This window comes from Eulemur rufifrons, chromosome 10 (assembly GCF_041146395.1).
Source record: "Eulemur rufifrons isolate Redbay chromosome 10, OSU_ERuf_1, whole genome shotgun sequence".
Lineage (NCBI taxonomy): Eukaryota > Metazoa > Chordata > Mammalia > Primates > Lemuridae > Eulemur > Eulemur rufifrons.
This window is the reverse complement of record NC_090992.1, coordinates 6,287,487-6,306,185: the sequence shown is the minus strand read 5'-3', so window position 1 is coordinate 6,306,185 and position 18,699 is coordinate 6,287,487. Positions and strand designations below refer to the sequence as shown.

The 18,699-nt window shown below is 38.0% G+C and overlaps 1 protein-coding gene and 1 non-coding gene across 3 annotated transcripts in view; one reads left to right on the top strand and one right to left on the bottom strand.

Annotated features, from left to right (window-relative positions):
- Positions 1-1,397: 1,397 nt before the first annotated feature.
- Positions 1,398-18,699, bottom strand: part of UBE2D2 (ubiquitin conjugating enzyme E2 D2) — a 41,779-nt gene continuing 24,477 nt past the window's right edge. The window contains exons 2-7 of one of the 2 annotated variants that reach the window (XM_069484100.1): positions 13,695-13,758; positions 7,101-7,132; positions 6,944-7,021; positions 6,753-6,858; positions 4,893-4,986; positions 1,398-3,084 (exon numbers count right to left, since the gene is read on the bottom strand). In XM_069484100.1, the coding sequence (XP_069340201.1) occupies positions 3,039-3,084; positions 4,893-4,986; positions 6,753-6,858; positions 6,944-7,021; positions 7,101-7,132; positions 13,695-13,758 (420 nt within the window). In that variant the 3' untranslated portion in view covers positions 1,398-3,038. The remainder of the gene's footprint in view (positions 3,085-4,892; positions 4,987-6,752; positions 6,859-6,943; positions 7,022-7,100; positions 7,133-13,694; positions 13,759-18,699) is intronic. The other variant, XM_069484101.1, reaches the window with a different exon arrangement.
- On the top strand, positions 9,707-9,844 carry LOC138393311 (small nucleolar RNA SNORA12). The gene has a single exon (XR_011235137.1). It is a non-coding gene; the product is annotated as a small nucleolar RNA SNORA12 (small nucleolar RNA).

Genomic DNA, 18,699 nt, shown 5'->3' with positions numbered 1-18,699 from the left:
CTCAAAATAACTTCCTGTGGCAAAGAGGAATGACTCAGAAAGTTTGATACTGTAGTAGCTGAAGTGGAAAAGGAATGGCTCTATTGTGAGGTTAGTGCAGAGAAATGGTCTGACAATTACCTTTTCTTTTTCTCTACAAACTTTCCTACTCCTCCCTCCCTCCCACTACAGCCTCCCTTCTAAGTTTTTATAATAGCCAAAGTGTAGAAACTAGTAGGACAGTGTTACCTTCGACTATCTGCCAATAACAAAGCATGCAAGTATCTGAAATGACTTAGTTTTACCAAAAGAGATTGCTCCAACTATAATTTGACAAAGTACTCTAAGCTATTAGAAAACAAACAAAAGGAAACCCATGCACTTGACATTTCCTTGTAACCACTGCCTTGCCAAGATAACCAAGGTTGCCACAGACTAGATTTTACGTGTGACAAAGCCAAAGAATCTCCTGTAAAGAGCAACGTGATCTCAGGTGAGAACCACCCTGAGTGACTTTTGTGAGTGGGAAAGGTGGCCTCCCTGAGCCGTAATTCTGGCGGGCACACATACACAGACTCGACCAAAGAGGCTTCATACTCAAATGGGCAAGACTAGACTGCATTCAAGAACCTAATGCGGGCCAGGCATGGTGGCTCCCGCCTGTAATCCTAGCACTCTGGGAGGCTGAGGAGGGAGGATTGCTTGAGCTCAGGAGTTTGAGACCAGCCTGAGCAAGAGAGAAACCCTGTCTTACTAAAAAATAGAAAAATTAGTCAGGTGTCATGGCACATATGTGTAGTTCCAGCTACTTGGGAGGCTGAGGTAGGAGGATCATTTGAGCCCAGGAGTTTGAGGTTGCAGTGAGCTACAATGCCACACTACACTCTACCCAGGGTGACAGAGTGAGATTCTGTCTCAAAAAAAACAGGCTACTGTTGTTTGTGACCATCTCAACCCTTTCATTTGGCACCTGCACACCAGGATGGTGGCTTTTATTTAGCATTTAAAGATACTTAATAGCACTCTCATGAAAATATCCTCATTATGATCTAACAAATGTTAATAAGCTGGCTGCTCTCTAAAATGATAGGCAAATATAGAATGAGCTTTCAGGGTATGTGCAACTGACCCATAGTCAATAGTATAGTTAATAGCAAGCCAAAAACTGACCAGTTCCCACCTGCTCATGATACTGACAATACATAGTGATTTTAGGTTAGAGCTCAATTCTAACTCCTTTCCCGAAAACTGTTAGCAGTCAAACCTTTTCTGCAAGGTTAAGGATGCAAATAAGCATCCTTGAAATGCTTACAAGTAAACAGCAGCTAAATGCAGAACTGTAAGAGGTTTCAGGTTATATCAAACAACTTTCAAGGTGAAGGAGTAGTGACAGTGAGAGATGAGACAAGGTGAACAAGTTTAAAACCAAAAGCAATGGACATTTATTCCTCAGTTTTTGTGCAAGAGTGTAAAGATGCATTTGAAAGAACCTTATGTATGGCTAGAGAGCATCAGCCATGGCCTTCAGGTTGGCCAGGTTTACAATTAGATTAGGAAAAGGAGGGGAGAGAAAAAAGGTAACTTGCCTACTTTACACAAATGATGTTTCTGGCAAACACAGTTGTTTACAAATTTCAAACTATTTTTTTTACCAGAGACAAGGGAAGACTTTAAAAAGCCACGTATAATACAATTTAAAATTGGATGAATATCCTGCAAATGTTATAGTGCAAAGTAATTAGGTAGACTCTCCAAGATTGTGCTCATGTTTCCCAGGTTTGGTCTTTTTGTTGCTCTTCTATAATTACAATCTCAGAGGCTTAACTTACCAAATAGCAATGTCTTTTTGTTTTATGTCCTAGGTACCAAGGGAATGTCACACAGTTTTGGTGAAATACAGCTTAGTTTCATTAATAAAGCAAATTTCTTACTCAGTTTAACAGTCATGTCTTGGAATGCTGCATGTGTAAGTTTCATGAAAATGCTTTCAAGCTTATGCCCCTATCTTGTTCAATAAAATAACTCTCAAGATAACCCTTTTTACTATGTAAACTGGAACTGTTTCATGATTTTGAAATGCAACCAGTATAAATGAACATAAGGGGTGGGGGAAAATCCACCACTGATCAGCTAGACAAAGTTCTTAAAAATCAAAAAGCCTATTCACACAAAATTATATGTAATGACTGTAGTAATCAGTTTATTACACAGATTAATCATTCTTGAACGTACAAGCTCCAGAGGAGCAATTGGGTCTTTAAATATACACAAGTATTTCCATCAAATGAATTTTCACCCTTACATCCAAACAGACCTAAGCAGTTAAAAACATAAGAAAATAAGAGCTATTAGCTATGAATTAACTGAGAAACCACATACAAACCAAAGAATATGGAAGAGAGAAAGAGGGGCTGAAAGGCCAAAGGTTGAAGGGGTGGGGAGATGTAAAAGAGTTGGGAACAAAGCCCATCACACTTTATGTACTAATAGCTCCAATCCATTTAAATATTGACCAGTTAAACTTAGACCTTAAAATACAGGATGTGGGTAGAATTAATCTGGTTGGTCATAACTTTCACCTAAGATGCAGATCCTTTGGAATAAAATGAATACAGAAAGAGCTTCATGTTCTTCACCTTGCTTTTCATAACTGTTTTGAGTTTAAATGGATTCCACTTAAAAACAATCTCCTACAGGTCAGTGGAGCTTTTCTTTCCCATCCAAGCACACACCAAACCCACCACCCCTCACACCTTGCCGTTATCCAAATTTAAGTCAATAAGGAAAGCTTTTAGTCTCACACCTAGGTTACGCCTGGAGAAATGGCTTGTCACACACACACTTCTCTGCTAGGAGGCAATGTTGGTACAGAAGTACAGTATTTCTAGTTTGTTGTTCCAAGTATGTACAACACGCAGCACTGCTGTATCAGGTAAACATGTGCACAGGGGAAGATGAGGCGTGGGCTCATAGAAAGCAGTCAAATGGAAATCAAAAGGACTTTCTCTTTCAGAGTTCCCCTATCTTTATTTGTAGAGGTTATCCAATAATTTCTTTAATTACATCGCATACTTCTGAGTCCATTCCCGAGCTATTCTGTTGTACCTGTACACACAAAGAGAAGCTTGGCTTAACAGAGGTGAGGAATCAGTAAGCAACAGATTTCATTCATTATCCCCTCTAGTAACTTGAAGGGAATAACTGACAGGACATTCAAACAAAGGTACCTTTCTACCCCACATTTCTAATAAGCATTTATTCAATGATAGTGGGGAAAAAGCTGTAAAATGTTGAGTTTCCTTTAATTGCTACTTATAGAGGATTCTGATTAAATTTTAGCATTTGCTGGTATATACCTTCTTCTGTACTTGATTGACTTATTTCTACAAAAGATCTCAACTCTTGATTCATTTAAGTTCTTGATACTATATAATTCTACAGTATATGGTTCTAGAAATCATATACTAAATAGTGACTAAACTGATATAATACTTTCCTTTATATCAATAAAATAACTGGTTTTGGTAGAACTTACTTTGACAATTTGGTTAACAACATGAATGAGTTTATTGTTTCTGAAGAATTCAGAATTTTATTCCAGTAATAAAATAAGTAGAGCAAATGATTCCATAATTCTTCTATTAAAAAAAGGATGCAGGAAAGTTCTGCTGAACATTACTACCACAATGACTTAGGAAATGTCTGCTGGTACGCATTCATCACACACTTCTAGATATTGGACAAAATGGTTCTCTAATTTAAAAAATTTATTTGTGAATTCACAAATAGGAAAAAGCATGATCTAATTTTATTCTGAATGCTGCCAGACATACATGACAATAGACAATATTCAGACTTAAACACAGATAAAATTAAACTACGAACCAATTGCTATTAAATTCCCCCATTACCGATGTCACTCCATTTAAAAAAGCCGTATCTATGCTTCTCTAATCCATTAGAGTTCAAGTACTTCTCAAATCCTTTATATTTTAACTTTAAAAAAAACTATCCAACCTCTCCTACATAGTTCCTCCTATAATCTCATTGAATACATAAAACAAAAAATGTTATCAGAACATTTTTACTTACTACCTCTTTTCATATCCCAACCACTCTTCAATAATTCATAGCACAATTCTAAAATATCTAAATTCTACATCGTTTTGTTTTTAAAAGAAATTTGAGGCTTTCATGTCTAATGACATTTATTCATTTTCTTCCTTTAGATTATGCCAAATGATAGAAAATCAATTCCCTTTTCCCATTAATTTACAAGTACCTCTGTAAGCCAAATGGGCACTTGATGCAAAATGCTTTGTATGTTAAAAGGCAAGTATGGCTGGTACAGGGACTCATGCCTGTGATCCCAGCACTTTGGAAGGCAGAAGCAGGAGAATCACTTGAGCCCAGGAGTTTGAGAACAGCCTGGGCAACATAACGAGAACCCCATCTCTATGAAAAATAGAAAAATTAGCCACACATGATGGTACGTGACTATAGTCCCAGCTATTCAAAAGGCTGGGGGAGGAGGAGTGCTTAAACCTAGGAGTTCGAGGTTGCAGTGAGCTATGATGATGCCTCTGCACTTTAGCCACAGGCAATAAAGACCCTGACTCAAAAAAAAAAAAGAGAAAGAAAAAAAAAAGCCAATCATAAAACATAAAACTGTTGAAAAATATACCATTGAAAAGTTTTTCTGTACAGTAGGAGTCATATGAAATAATTACAGATAAGATTGGTATCACCTACTTAAAATGATACTCAATGCAAATACTCCTCTTTCCTGTCCCCAGGAGAGTATACTAGAACACCATTTTAATATCTGGCCCACATTCAGCCCTTAGATAAGAAAGATTTGTGTCAAACATGTCATGTCACCAGACAACTTTCCATCTAGAGGCCATACTTACTTTTCTCTATCTGTTTTGTAGATCCGAGCAATCTCAGGCACTAAAGGATCATCTGGATTGGGATCACACAACAGAGAACAGATGGACAAGAGTACTAGAATGAAGAAAACATAAATTAGTAAAGGATAAAAGCAAAGGGTTGAGAGAAACATGCAATACCAACAAATGAGAAAATTCTAAAAACCTATTTATACTGTAATGCCTAACAGTTTTGTAAGCTCTACCCAACTTTATATTAACAGTAATCAACAAAGATTTTAAGACGCTTAAATAGACTTCAGGGCCAGTCATTAAAAAACAAAAATGTAAACAAACACAAAAAGTTAATGTTTAATGACATCTTGGTCTTCCAGATAAGAATATAAGTCCATTTGTTCAAAGTCTCACAATAATCCCATGATATAAGAAAAATTGGCCGGGCGCGGTGGCTCACGCCTGTAATCCTAGCACTCTGGGAGGCCGAGGTGGGCGGATCGTTTGAGCTCAGGAGTTCGAGACCAGCCTGAGCAAGAGCGAGACCCCATCTCTACTAAAAATAGAAAGAAATTATATGGACAGCTAAAAATATATATAGAAAAAATTAGCCGGGCATGGTGGCACATGCCTGTAGTCCCAGCTACTCGGGAGGCTGAGACAGGAGGATCCTTTGAGCTCAGGAGTTTGAGGTTGCTGTGAGCGAGGCTGACGCCACAGCACTCACTCTAGCCTGGGCAACAGAGTGAGACTCTGTCTCAAAAAAAAAAAAAAAAAAAAAAAGAAAAATTGATATGACTGTCTCTACGCCTGAACTCCTAAGGAAGCTGGTCCAGACAGGTGAAGTGACCTGTCCAATGTCCCTAGCTAGTAATTAAAATAGAATTAGAACCCAGGTCTTCTAAATCATAGACCAAGAACACTTTTCAGAGCCCATAAGTTCAATTTTTAGAAGCCCACGTTCAGGGATAAATGACTTTCAAAATTCCAAGGACAGTCACACTACTGAATACTCTTAGGCAAAAATGGCAACCATAAAATCAAACAATCATTGTTTTCCCAATGGCAGGTACCACATTAAGACAATGGATTTGTTTCTTTTTCAGTTCAAAACAATTTAGTCAGCAGGGTGCGGTGGTTCACGCCTGTAATCCTAGCATTCTGGGAAGCCGAGGTGGGAGGATCACTTGAAGTTAGGAGTTTGAGACCAGCCTGAGCAAGAGTGACACCCCATCTCTACTAAAAATAGAAAAATTAGCTAGGCATGGTGGCATGCACCTGTAGTCCCAGCTACTTGGGAGGCTGAAGCAGGAGGATTGCTCAAGCCCTGGAGTTTGAGGTTGCTGGGAGATAGGCTGACACCACGGCACTCTAGCCCAGGCAACAAAGCGAGACTCTGTCTCAAAAAAAAAAAAAAAAGAAAAGAAAAAAGAAAACAATGTAGTCTAAGTCAAGAAGATAAAGGCAAGTACCTGCTGCCCCAAATGGGGATGGCCACACACTTATTACAGAGGATACAACATACTTCTACCAAGGTCTCATATTCTTTTCAGTGATGATTTAGACACTCATCTAAGCCATTTCCTCAGTGACAACCTGGGATGTAGCAGACAGATCTCAACAGTATAGTTTCCTCTGTTCAAATCTGTGATTAACTTATGTGTTCCTTACTGAATGCAAAGGGGCACAATTGGCAGACTAGTCACCACACCAAGGAATACTCATGCTTGAAAATCCAACTCTTTCTAGTTGTCTCAAGGTCTATTCCAGAATAAGAGAAATTGCTACCTCTTCTTTAAAGAAACATGAGTGATCTTTTCAAAAACAGAAGACCTTAAAAAGACAACACAATTGTTTTATCTTGATATCAAATACCAATTCTGTTACCTTTTGAAATAGTTAGTGCTGGAGACCACTGTGACCGTAGAATATCAAGACAAATGCTGCCATTACTGTTAATATTTGGATGATAAATTCTTGTTGTAAATGCAACCTATATAAAAAAAGAAAAATTTTTATAAATTGGTTTATTAGTATCATAGAAAGCACATTAAAAACAATTGCCACATCCCAATTACCTTAGGTGGTTTGAAGGGGTAATCTGTTGGGAAATGAATTGTCAAGAAAAATACTCCACCCTGATATGGACTGTCATTCTGTTAATGACAAGAAAAGTGGGATTAAAATGAGTAAATTATATAAACTATTTATTCTGAAATTAATCTGAATACTTACTGGCCCCATTATTGTAGCTTGCCAATGAAACACTGAAAAAGAATAAGAAAAAAATCACCATATAGCAATATCCACATGTACCTACACCATAATAACATATAATTTCCTATCTAATCCAAGTTCATTTATCAGTAATATGATAATGAGTAAGGGCAGGATGAGGAACCTAAATCATGTGTGAGTTAGAAGAGAGAAAAAAATGACTAGAGTGAACAGGAAAAAGCATTTGGGCTAAAGCATCTTAAAAATTCATGTCAAGGCCGGGCGCGGTGGCTCACGCCTGTAATCCTAGCACTCTGGGAGGCCGAGGTGGGCGGATCGTTTGAGCTCAGGAGTTCGAGACCAGCCTGAGCAAGAGCGAGACCCCATCTCTACTAAAAATAGAAAGAAATTATATGGACAGCTAAAAATATATATATAGAAAAAAATTAGCCGGGCATGGTGGCGCATGCCTGTAGTCCCAGCTACTCAGGAGGCTGAGGCAGTAGGATCGCTTGAGCTCAGGAGTTTGAGGTTGCTGTGAGCTAGGCTGACGCCACGGCACTCACTCTAGCCTGGGCAACAGAGTGAGACTCTGTCTCAAAAAAAAAAAAAAAAAAAAAAAAAAAAATCATGTCAAGGAGACAAACTTTTTTTCCCCAAGTTATTATGGATTTTTTTTAATAACAGGTTTTTTTTTAATTTCAGCATATTATGGGGGTACAAAAGTTTAGGTTACATATATTGCCCTTGACCCCCCTCCCCCGAATCAGAGCTTCAAGCGTGTCCATCCCCTAGACAGTGCCCATCGCACTCATTATGTATGTATACTAGAGACAAACTTTTTGACAAGGCTCAAAGTTCTACTTTTAAACAGGTATTTACTTGCCTCACAGGGTAAATAATTTCCTCAAAACAATTACATATAATGTAGTCCTTTTATAATGCCGGTATAGGCAGAACTGTGTAGTCAAGGTACATAATACTCAAATAAGGAAAGACTGGTTTTAACAATGAGAAAAAAATTTCTAAGAGCTCTCATGTGTTGGCATTTAGAACTACTGGCCACTCATTAAATAAAGAAAACATTGGCTGAAATCCCAAGCTTTATTATAAGCACTAGGAATAATTCCAATAAGTTATAAACTAGTTTAACAAGGAAATCTCTTCAAATGCAGAAAATGATGGTGTTCCATTTCTAAAGAGGTGCTACTAAGTACAGCACAGAGATCAAAAGCTAGAGTGTTCACTTATAAGCAAGCTACTACTTAGGACTTCACATTCATATCAGGATCTGAACAAAACTAAGGGAAGTTGTCACTGGGGTTACCCCTGAACAACTCAAACCAAGTAACCCTTGTCACAAGGTAGATATATGAAGACTAAGAAGCCATATAAAAATCCACTGGAATGTCAATTCAAGTCCTAAAGATCCTCTGTCCTTAATATGAAACAGTCCTTATGGTTGGTTTTTACCTCACTGAGACCAGAACCCACAAATAGCAGCCTGTTTATTAGGAATTAAAGGTGAGGGACAGGTACTGCTGAGGCTCTCCTCCTTAGATTACTCCTCATCAGTACTTAGGAAAATTCATCAACTCATCATACTTTCCTGCCAACCATTTAATGGCTTGAGTAGAGTAACTATGAGAAAGCTATTCTGAGCCACCAAGAGTGGTCCTAGTATCTTCAACAGAAGTGCTATAAAAGGCCCGTAAGTCCAAAAGTCCCATAACAGGACATTAGGATGTCCTGTAGAAAGAAACAAAAGACAGGCCGGGCGAGGGGGCTCATGCCTGTAATCCTAGCACTCTGGGAGGCCAAGGTGGAGGGATTGCTGGAGCTCAGGAGTTCACGACCAGCCTGAGCGTCAGGGGATGAAGCTCAGTGTTAGAGCACATGCTTTGCATGTATGAGGGCCCCAGATTCGATCCCGGGGATCCCTGGCATCTCCAACCAGATTTCCTAATCTTGGCCGGGCGCAGTGGCTCACTCCTGTAATCCCAGCACCCTAGGAAGCCAAGGCGGGAGGATTGCTTGAGCTCAGGAGTTCGAGACCAGCCTGAGCAAGAGCCAGACTTTGTCTCTGCTAAAAGTAGTAAAAATTAGCCAGGCATGAGGCACGCACCTATAGTCCCAGCTACTCAGGAGGCTGAGGCAGGAGGATCACTTGAGCCCAGGAGTTTGAGGTTGCTGTGAGCCAGGTTGATGCCATAGCACACTCTAGCCCAGGCAACAGAGTTGAGACTCTTGTCTCAAAAAAGAAACAAAAGACAGCTAGGTGTGCTGGCTCATTCCTGTAATCCCACTACTTTGGAAGGCCAAGGCTGGAGATTGCTTGAGGCCAGGAGTTTGAGACTAGCCTGAGCAAAGATCCTGTCTCTACAGAGACAGCAAGATCCTGTCTCTACAAAAAATACAAAATTAGCTGGGCAGGGTGGCACACACCTGTAGCCCCCTTTACTCAGGAGGCTGAGGCAGGAGGATCCTTAGCCCAGGAGTTTGAGTCCAGCCTGGGCAACATAGCAAGACTCCATCTCTAAAACAATTTTTTTTAAAGTCACATTTTATTTTTAATCAAAGTTGCAGTGAGCTATGATTGCACTATGGCACTCTAGCCTGGGTGAAAGAGTGAGATCTTTCTGGCACACTTGTTAAGTTTTTGCCTGACTCTGCCACATATATTATATCAGAGCTGGTAAAGGCTTGATAACAAAGAGATCTCTCTTAAGCCTTTCCTGCATCAGAGACTGGCTCCCACATGTGGCAAGGTAACTCGTAAGTCTTTATCCTAAACTTTTGTACTCCCATAATATGCTGAAATAAAGAAAGTCCTTATAGACAGGCTGACACAGGCTTGTCTGGCCTGAGGAGAGTCTGTGCTGAGGGGTGTCTCTAACCCTGTGATGGATTTTCTTAAAAAAAAAAAAAAAATAAAGAGAAAGAGTGAGATCCTGTCTCTAAAATATAAATAAGTAATAAATCTCTTCTTCTTATTATTGGTAGTTCTGAATGTTAGATATTTTTTCCTCATGAGGTCTAAAGGTATCAAAGTATATGCAAGTGGAAAAACAGGGAACAGAAATCAGGTATTGGTAGCTTTTCCATTTTCATTTGTGCTTGAATTTTTAACATAAATGCAGAGACATAAAGCATTAATTCAAGTCAAAATATTTTCAGTGAACAAATTTCAATGATTTAACTTTATAACAATTATAAATAGATTTGTTAAACTTTTCTGGACAATGGTAGCATTTGGATTTTTAAAAAAAGTAAATTTCTTGTTAACAGCAACTAAACAGTGTTTATAGCATTTTTATCATAAAGTAGATTCCATCAACATTCAGAGTTGTCCCACATGCAAGTACAAGTTTTTAATGGTGTCCGTCTTGTGCTGTTTCTGTAAGTTTGCTATTAAAAAACATTAAATTTTTTTAGAAAGCACTTAATATAGAAATATTGAGATTATTGAGATAATTTTAAAAATTAAATTTTCCATTAACTATTTAAGTACTAATTCTTTCTGCCTGGTTGTTTCAAGATCAACCCTTTTCTTACCTTGTTAAAAATATTACCAGACTTAAAAAATTATTGGGAAAATTTAAATCAGGACAAGTTCTTGGCTAAAGGCAAAATACTTCTCCTTTGTGAGTCACTATACTTCCTACTAACAGCAAACAAAGCACGTGTTATGCTTCATGGTCAAAATGTAGTAACAATTGGACAACACAGAATCCCCAACATGGATGAAGCAGAAATGACCACAAGCTAGCAACAAGAACATTTACAATTATGGAAAGAATACCCTTCCTGATAGAAGATGGGGAAAGATCAGTATTTTCAAGTAATATTGCAATCTTTCATATCTGCACTCCAAAAAGTTGAAGACATTCTAGAGCATTTAAGATTATCATATTATTGAGTACTCTTACAATCAACATCAATATACTATTTCATTTGTAATCCATATCTATATAGTTAGTAAATCCTATCTGTTTAACATTAGAACTAAAAAAACCATAATTCACTGGTTTATCCAAAGCTCTAAATAAAAACCCATTCATATTCAAATGATAGTACTTTATTTATTAATTTGTCTTCCTCATTATAAAGGGGCAAACACCATCATCACAAAAATGAGCAAACACACACAGGGCTAAGTCTTTCAAAAAGGAGTGAAGCTGGGGTGCTGTGGCTCATGCCTGTAAGTAATCCTAGCATTCTGGGAGGCCGAGGCGGGTGGATCGGGAGTTTGAGACCAGCCTGAGCAAGAGCGGGACCCTGTCTCTAATAAAAATAGAAAGAAATTAGCGGCCCAACTAAAAATATATAGAAAAAATTAGCTGGGCATGGTGGCGCATGCCTGTAGTCCCAGCTACTTGGGAGGCTGAGGCAGAAGGATTGCTTGATCCCAGGAGTTGGAGGTTGCTGTGAGCTAGGCTGACGCCACGGCACTCTAGCCCAAGGCAACAGAGTGAGACTCTGTCTCAAAAAAAAGAAAAGAAGGCTGGGCGAGATGGCTCACACCTGTAATCCTAGCACTCTGGGAGGCCGAGGTGGGCGGATTGTTTGAGCTCAGGAGTTTGAGACCAGCCTGAGCAAGAGCGAGATCCTGTCTCTACTAAAAATAGAAAGAAATTATATGGACAGCTAAAAATATATATAGAAAAATTAGAAGGGCATGGTGGCGCATGCCTGTAGTCCCAGCTACTCCGGAGGCTGAGACAGGAGGATCCCTTGAGCCCAGGAGTTTGAGGTTGCTGTGAGCTAGGCTAACACCATGGCACTCTAGCCTGGGCAACAGAGTGAGACTCTGTCTCAAATAAAAAAAAAAAAAAAAGAAAAAGAAAAATCAGGAAAAAATAATTTAAACCCAAGCTAATCTAATTTCGTATTCATGTTTTGGTCTTAATTTATGTACTTTTCTTACACAAATGTTTCCAAGTATGCTCATTTTTAAAAAATTGCTAAATGTTATAATTTTTTTGTGAATTTGGTTTTATGTCACAAAGCATAGTATCATTCATGTATGCCCTGTTTAAAAAAAAGTTAAAAGACGCTATGGGGCCGGGCGCGGTGGCTCACGCCTGTAATCCTAGCACTCTGGGAGGCCGAGGTGGGCGGATCGTTTGAGCTCAGGAGTTCGAGACCAGCCTGAGCAAGAGCGAGACCCCATCTCTACTAAAAATAGAAAGAAATTATATGGACAGCTAAAAATATATATAGAAAAAATTAGCCGGGCATGGTGGTGCATGCCTGTAGTCCCAGCTACTCGGGAGGCTGAGACAGGAGGATCGCTCGAGCTCAGGAGTTTGAGGTTGCTGTGAGCTAGGCTGATGCCACGGCACTCACTCTAGCCTGGGCAACAGAGTGAGACTCTGTCTCAAAAAAAAAAAAGACACTATGGGAGCCAAATGAGGTGGCTCACACCTGTAATCCCAGCATTTTGGAAGGCCGAAGTGGGAGGATCCTTTGACGCCAGGAGTTGGAGATCAGCCTGGATAACATAGTGAGACCCCATCTCTACAAAAAATTCAAAATTAGCTGGGCGTGATGGTGCGCACTTGTTGCCCCAGCTACTTGGGAGGCTGAGGCAACAGGATCGCTTGAACCCAAGAGTTCGAAGTTGCAGTTAGCTATAATCATACCACTGTACTCCAGCCTGGGTGACAGAGCGAGACCCTGTCTACAAAAATAATAAAAAATTAATTTAAAAAAAATTTTAAAAGACAGTACGGGGGGCTGGGTGCGGTGGCTCACGCCTGTAATCCTAGCACTCTGGGAGGCCAAGGCAGGCGGATGGCTCAAGGTCAGGAGTTCGAGACCAGTCTAAGCAAGAACGAGACCCCATCTCTACTAAAAATAGAAAGAAATGATCTGGACAGCTAAAAATATATATAGAAAAAAATTAGCTGGGCATGGTGGCGCATGCCTGTAGTCCCAGCTACTCAGGAGGTTGAGGCAGAAGGATCGCTTCAGTCCAGGAGTTTGAGGTTGCTGTGAGCTAGGGATGCCACGGCACTCTAGCCCGGGCAATAGAGCAAGACTCTGTCTCAAAAACAAAAAAAAAAGACAGTATGGGGGAAAGTTATGTTGAGACAAGGTAGAACAAAAGGAAAATTATAATCCAATTTATGCAATAAGATCATCTCATAAATTAGACAGGATTAAGCAGATAAACTGGACATTAAAAATTATACCTGCTTTCACAATTATGAGCCCATATAAAGACAGTCAGAGGCAGACACACACACCATCATCCTTAGTCTTACTTCTCTTTCTCAAAGAACAACAGCCAGTTGTATACAAAAGCTGAAGTATTTTACTCCAGGAAAATATCCAGAAGAGATGAAGGACAGGTAGGAAGGGACCAGAACAAACTACACAGACAATGCCTGGCAGAAGATGTTCAAAATGTAATGAACACCACAGAAAATGATGGGATGGACACAGAACTGCTTTTTTCATGGATAACTAAGGGTAAACACTGCCTCTTCCCTATAGCTTAATTATCTCTTCACACAAAGTAACCTTAAGAGGTATATATTTATCTGTCCCAGATTCCCTAGAGACAGACTGTTCTGTTTTACTTCTCCATTCCTTTGAAATACTTACTATCATCTCCAACAGGACCTGCTGAACACTGTGCTGGGGGATCCCGTGCCAGGTCATTCAACTCCTTAAGAGAGAAGAAAAGAAATTTATTCAACATAAATGTAACTTTTATCCATTAATAAAATTTATACTGTTACCAATATTCTCTGTCCTACTGGTAAAGCCCTTTTAGAAGCATTCCTTCATAGTGAGAGAGAAGTAGACTGGTGAATCTTTAAGTTAAAGTATTTTGGATTCGTCAATGTAAATGAATGTTTTTAAAAGCGGGTCATTTTTGCTTTGTTCAGCGTTTAGTAGGTAAATATGAAAAGAAAGGTAAACAAGTATCATGTACTAATTTTGTGAACAACAAAAACTGTTTTAAGGTAAAAATTTCATTCGTTACCTTTCAAAAAAGATTCAAGGCCAATTTTTGTACCTCAAAACTATTATGTTACACTTGGGATAAGCTCTTGAAGTCATAAATGTTCCAAAATTATATTGGACCATCTGACAAGATGTTGATATGTTTTCAGCTGATGTTCGCTACCAGGGTTCCAAAGGTAATAAAGAAACTTTGAAAGAGTATGTTTTAAAAGTCTGACTGAAGTAATAAAACTCACCATAAAGCTTTCTAGTCAGAGACTGATCAACCTGTGATACTGCTCTACAAACAGATGTCAGCTTCTTAGCTATTTTAACATAAGAGCCCAGAAACTTGAGACTTGTTATTGGGTGGGGATGCCTAAAAATCACAAGGCAGGAAATCATACTATATTCCATTTCCCCTCAGCTTGGTTTTTGAGATAAAGACAAGTTCTGGGGAAAGACTAGTTTTAGTTTACATTTTAAAACTATAACAGTAAAGTCTAATATTTTTTAAATGCAATAAAAACTATTAAGACCTATAAATGAGTTTTATAAAGGTATGCTTTTAAATTTATTTTTAAATTTGCTGTACAAATTTTTTTTCTATACATCCCTTCCTCAGAGTTAAGTTATTCAACCAGTCATTCTAGTACAGCAATTATACTGTTTTATCTTATTTATATGTTTGGAGTACAAAGGAGTACAAAGCATAAAGTACAGAAACAAGTTTGAAAAAAAAAGTGGCCCTGGAATTGAGATAAAGATTAACAACATCTAACTTTCTTAAGTATCTCAATTTTTGGATTCTGTGTCTTCCTTATAACAGAGATTTCCTGCCCATCTCCAGAAAAAAAATAATAGCCTACTGTACAGTTCCCATTCTCAAATGTTACTGGCAATACAGGTCAGTATAACTAAGAACGTTTGCTTGATTTAAGACACTGCTATAGCAACAGGTTGCTAGTAAAATATAATTTGAATTTAACAAGCTATTCTGAAGTCCTAGCATGTTCATTAAATGGAATTTTACTTTTGATTTAGCCTTAATCTTTTGCTCCTTTCAAATTGAGTTACTTTTTTTCATGCTGAACGACATCAAGGTTTAACCCCGAGAGCTAAGATTTATCTAAGCTGAACATAAGATCCATCAGTCCATTTCATGAGCCAGTATGATATAATAAATTTTGAAACCTTAACCCAAACTTAGGCTAATAGACATTTAACACACTCATTCAACACTTCTTGGTTCAAGGCACTAATATGGATGAATCTCAAAGGCATAATGCTAAGTGAAAGAAGCCAGACATAAAAAAAGACTACATACTGTATGATTTCATTCATACAACATTCCAGAAAAAAGCAAAACTATAGTGACAGAAAGCAGATCAACAGTTCTAGTGGCTGGGGGAAGTTGGAAGGAAACTGACTATAAACAAACATGAAGAAACTTTGGGCGATAATGGAAAAAGTCTTTATCATGACTTTGGTAGAGATTGCACAGTTCTGTGTATACTTGTCAAAAATCAAATTGTACACTCAAAATGGTTGAATTTTACTATACACAATACTGAATATTATCTCAAAGTTGTTTATTTTAAAAGCACATAACCATTCATCTTTGCCTGTGCATAAAATATCTCTAAAGAATACAAAAAAGGCTGGGCGCAGTGGCTCACACCTATAATCCTAGCACTCTGGGAGGCTGAGGCAATGAGGATCACTTGAGCTCAGGAGTTCGAGACCAACCTTAGCAAGAGCAAGACCCCAATTCTACTAAAAATAGAAAAAATTAGCTGGGCGTGGTGGCATGCGCCTGTAGTCCCAGCTACTCAGGAGGCTGAGGCAGGAGGATTGCTTGAGCTAGGCTGACACCACAGCACTCTAGCCTGGACAACGGATTAACACTCTGTCTCAAAAAACAAAAACAAAAACAAAAAACCCCACAGAAACTAGTTAATAGTAACTACTATTAACTTCAGGAAGGAAAAGCTTGCTGTGGGGGTGAGAACAGGAATTGTATATATTCCTTTCATACCTTTTGAATTTTATAAAAAGTATATGTATTGCCTATTTGAACAACAAATTACCATTTCTAACTGTAAATTTGGATTAAAATAAAATACCTATTAAAAGTTGTCACATCTGGAGGATAATCTAAATAGTGAAAACTCAGTTACACTGAACATACAAATTGTAAAAACTGATGTCTCTACATCAAGGTGAAAACTGAAGCTGAATTGTAAAATTTAATAAAGGTACTGATCTAGACAGAATAAGTGGGCAGAAAAAAAAAACACCCGAATATATCAGGCTGTGTTTTAACAGTTGGCTTTAAATCTACACATTAATTTCTCCAAGTTTCTACTTTATGAGAAAATGTATTCAGAGTTGTCTTGTATATCATATAGCAAATTATACATTACTGAGACTGAAAGGAGGTCTAGAACGAAATCCAAAACCAAGGAATCAGTCTGTTTACTGAAAAATTTCTTTTGTGTAGAAAGAGTACTAGAGAAATAAAGTACAGCCAGCCCTTTGTACCTGTAGGTTCTGCATCCATAGATTTTGGTACCCGAGGAAGGTCCTAGAACCTATCTTCCATGGATACTGAGGGAGGACTGTATATATAATTTAGAAAAAGTGGGGGTAGGGAACTTTGATAGTTAAGGTAGAAAATCCTCTACTTATAGAAAGATTTTCTATTCTAACTTTCCTTGAAATCTAAAAAAGCATTAAATATTTCACTCAGTTTAAACATCTCTTTGTTGCTGTATACTCACTTTGTTTATAGGAATATAGTGGAACTAAAATCTTTAAAAATCAAGAGATATAAATAATTTTGATTCTCTGAAACTATCCTAAGTGTTTTTCGTCTTAAACAGCCGCAAAACCTTACATCAATTAGTAGAACTATTTTCAAGTAATATTTAACCTGCTATAACCTTTTAAATATATTTCCTACTCTCTTTTTCGGCTTAGGAACATTTCTAATGCAGAGACAAACAGGGATAATAGTGACCTGATGTTATTCCATAAGAATATCTATTTTCCAAAGAACCAGTTCCTATTTAAAACAGACCATTAAATAAAGCAGAACACTAAAACTTCCAAAAGCCTGAGATATTGCTATATTACAACAGTACAGCAAAAAGAAAGGAATCTTCCTAATTCTTTAAGGGATAGGCATCCTGCAAGATATGTGCAGATTTCCCTTTCACTGTATCTGTAAGTCAGCAACTTAAGCCATTAATTAGTTGGTAAAAATTAGTGATTCTTACTAGATATTTTTAAATGATACTCCTTGCCTCCTTAGCAATTATGAAACAAAATAAAGATGGCACGGAAAAGATTTGTTTTACCCTTTGTCTTCACCCTATGGCATAAGGTAAAAGGAACAAGATAGGAAACTGAGAGGGGTTATAATTAACTTTGTAGAAAAACGGCTCTAAAGTTTTAATAGTTCTGAATATTGCTATACAAATCAAGGATCTTTGGTGGTTAAAAGATTTAAACAGAGATTATGGTTCACATAATTATAATTCCAGGGTCAAAAGTCATCATGTAGACCTGTTCTCAATTTTACAAGAAAATAAAATACATAGTAACTAACCCAAGGATAAGGATTTGGGTCTTCTCCTACTGTAGTCCCCAACCCCCAACCCCCAGGTACCAGTCCAGTCTGAGGCCTGTTAGGAACTGGGCTAGCACTGGGGAGCAGCTGCAAATACAGATTACCATTAGCAGATGCGTTTGCATCATTCCAAAACCATCCCACCCCCTCCCCTGTCCGTGGAAAAATTGTCTTCCATGAAACCCGCCCCTGGTGCAAAAAAAGTTGGGGACCACTGTTCTATACTGTGTTTCTTTAATCTGGATCTAAAATATTAGATATGTACAAGTTAGAAATGTCTGAGCAATTACATGTTGCTCAGGAAATTGGGCTGAACATCCCTGAAGATTACTGAACTGCAAAGAAAGGTTACACCAGTAGTTCTCAAAACTGAGATCCTGGCATAACATCATAATCATCATAAGGAAATTTACTACAAATGCAAATTCACAGACTCCACACCACAACTATTTAGTCAGAAACTCTGAGGTGGAGCCAAACAATCTGTGTTTTAACAAGGCCCCCAGGAAATTTTAATGGCACCAAAGCTTGATTACCTTTATGTTTGACAAGTTAAAAAAGAATCAGAGACAAAAGGTGCTGCTAGAAAACCCACTACTAGCAAGATCTGAAGGGAAAGGAAAGGAAGGGTGAAGACAAAATGGTAAAAAATAAAAAAGAAAGGGGTGAGACTAAGAAAGACAAGGTGTGTTCCAGGTTTTCAAGACAGATTGAAGGGGAGCAGTCTGTCATTACTATAGAACTGCATTCTCCCTGCTCCAATCCTATCTTACTAGGGTTGCAATAGAAACATTAATTTTTACTACCCACTTATGTGCCCAATATAATACTTAAGCCAATACTTGAAAATACCTGCTTGCATATGTAAAATTACCAACTTTTAAAACTCAGGAAATATTAGTACCTCATAATTATCTTAGATGAGTTTAAAATAGAAATAATATAATTTCTGACATCATCAAATTATCTGGAGCTGAAAGACTTAATTCCTTGGCACCCTAAAATATTTTCTATTTCTCTCTTAAT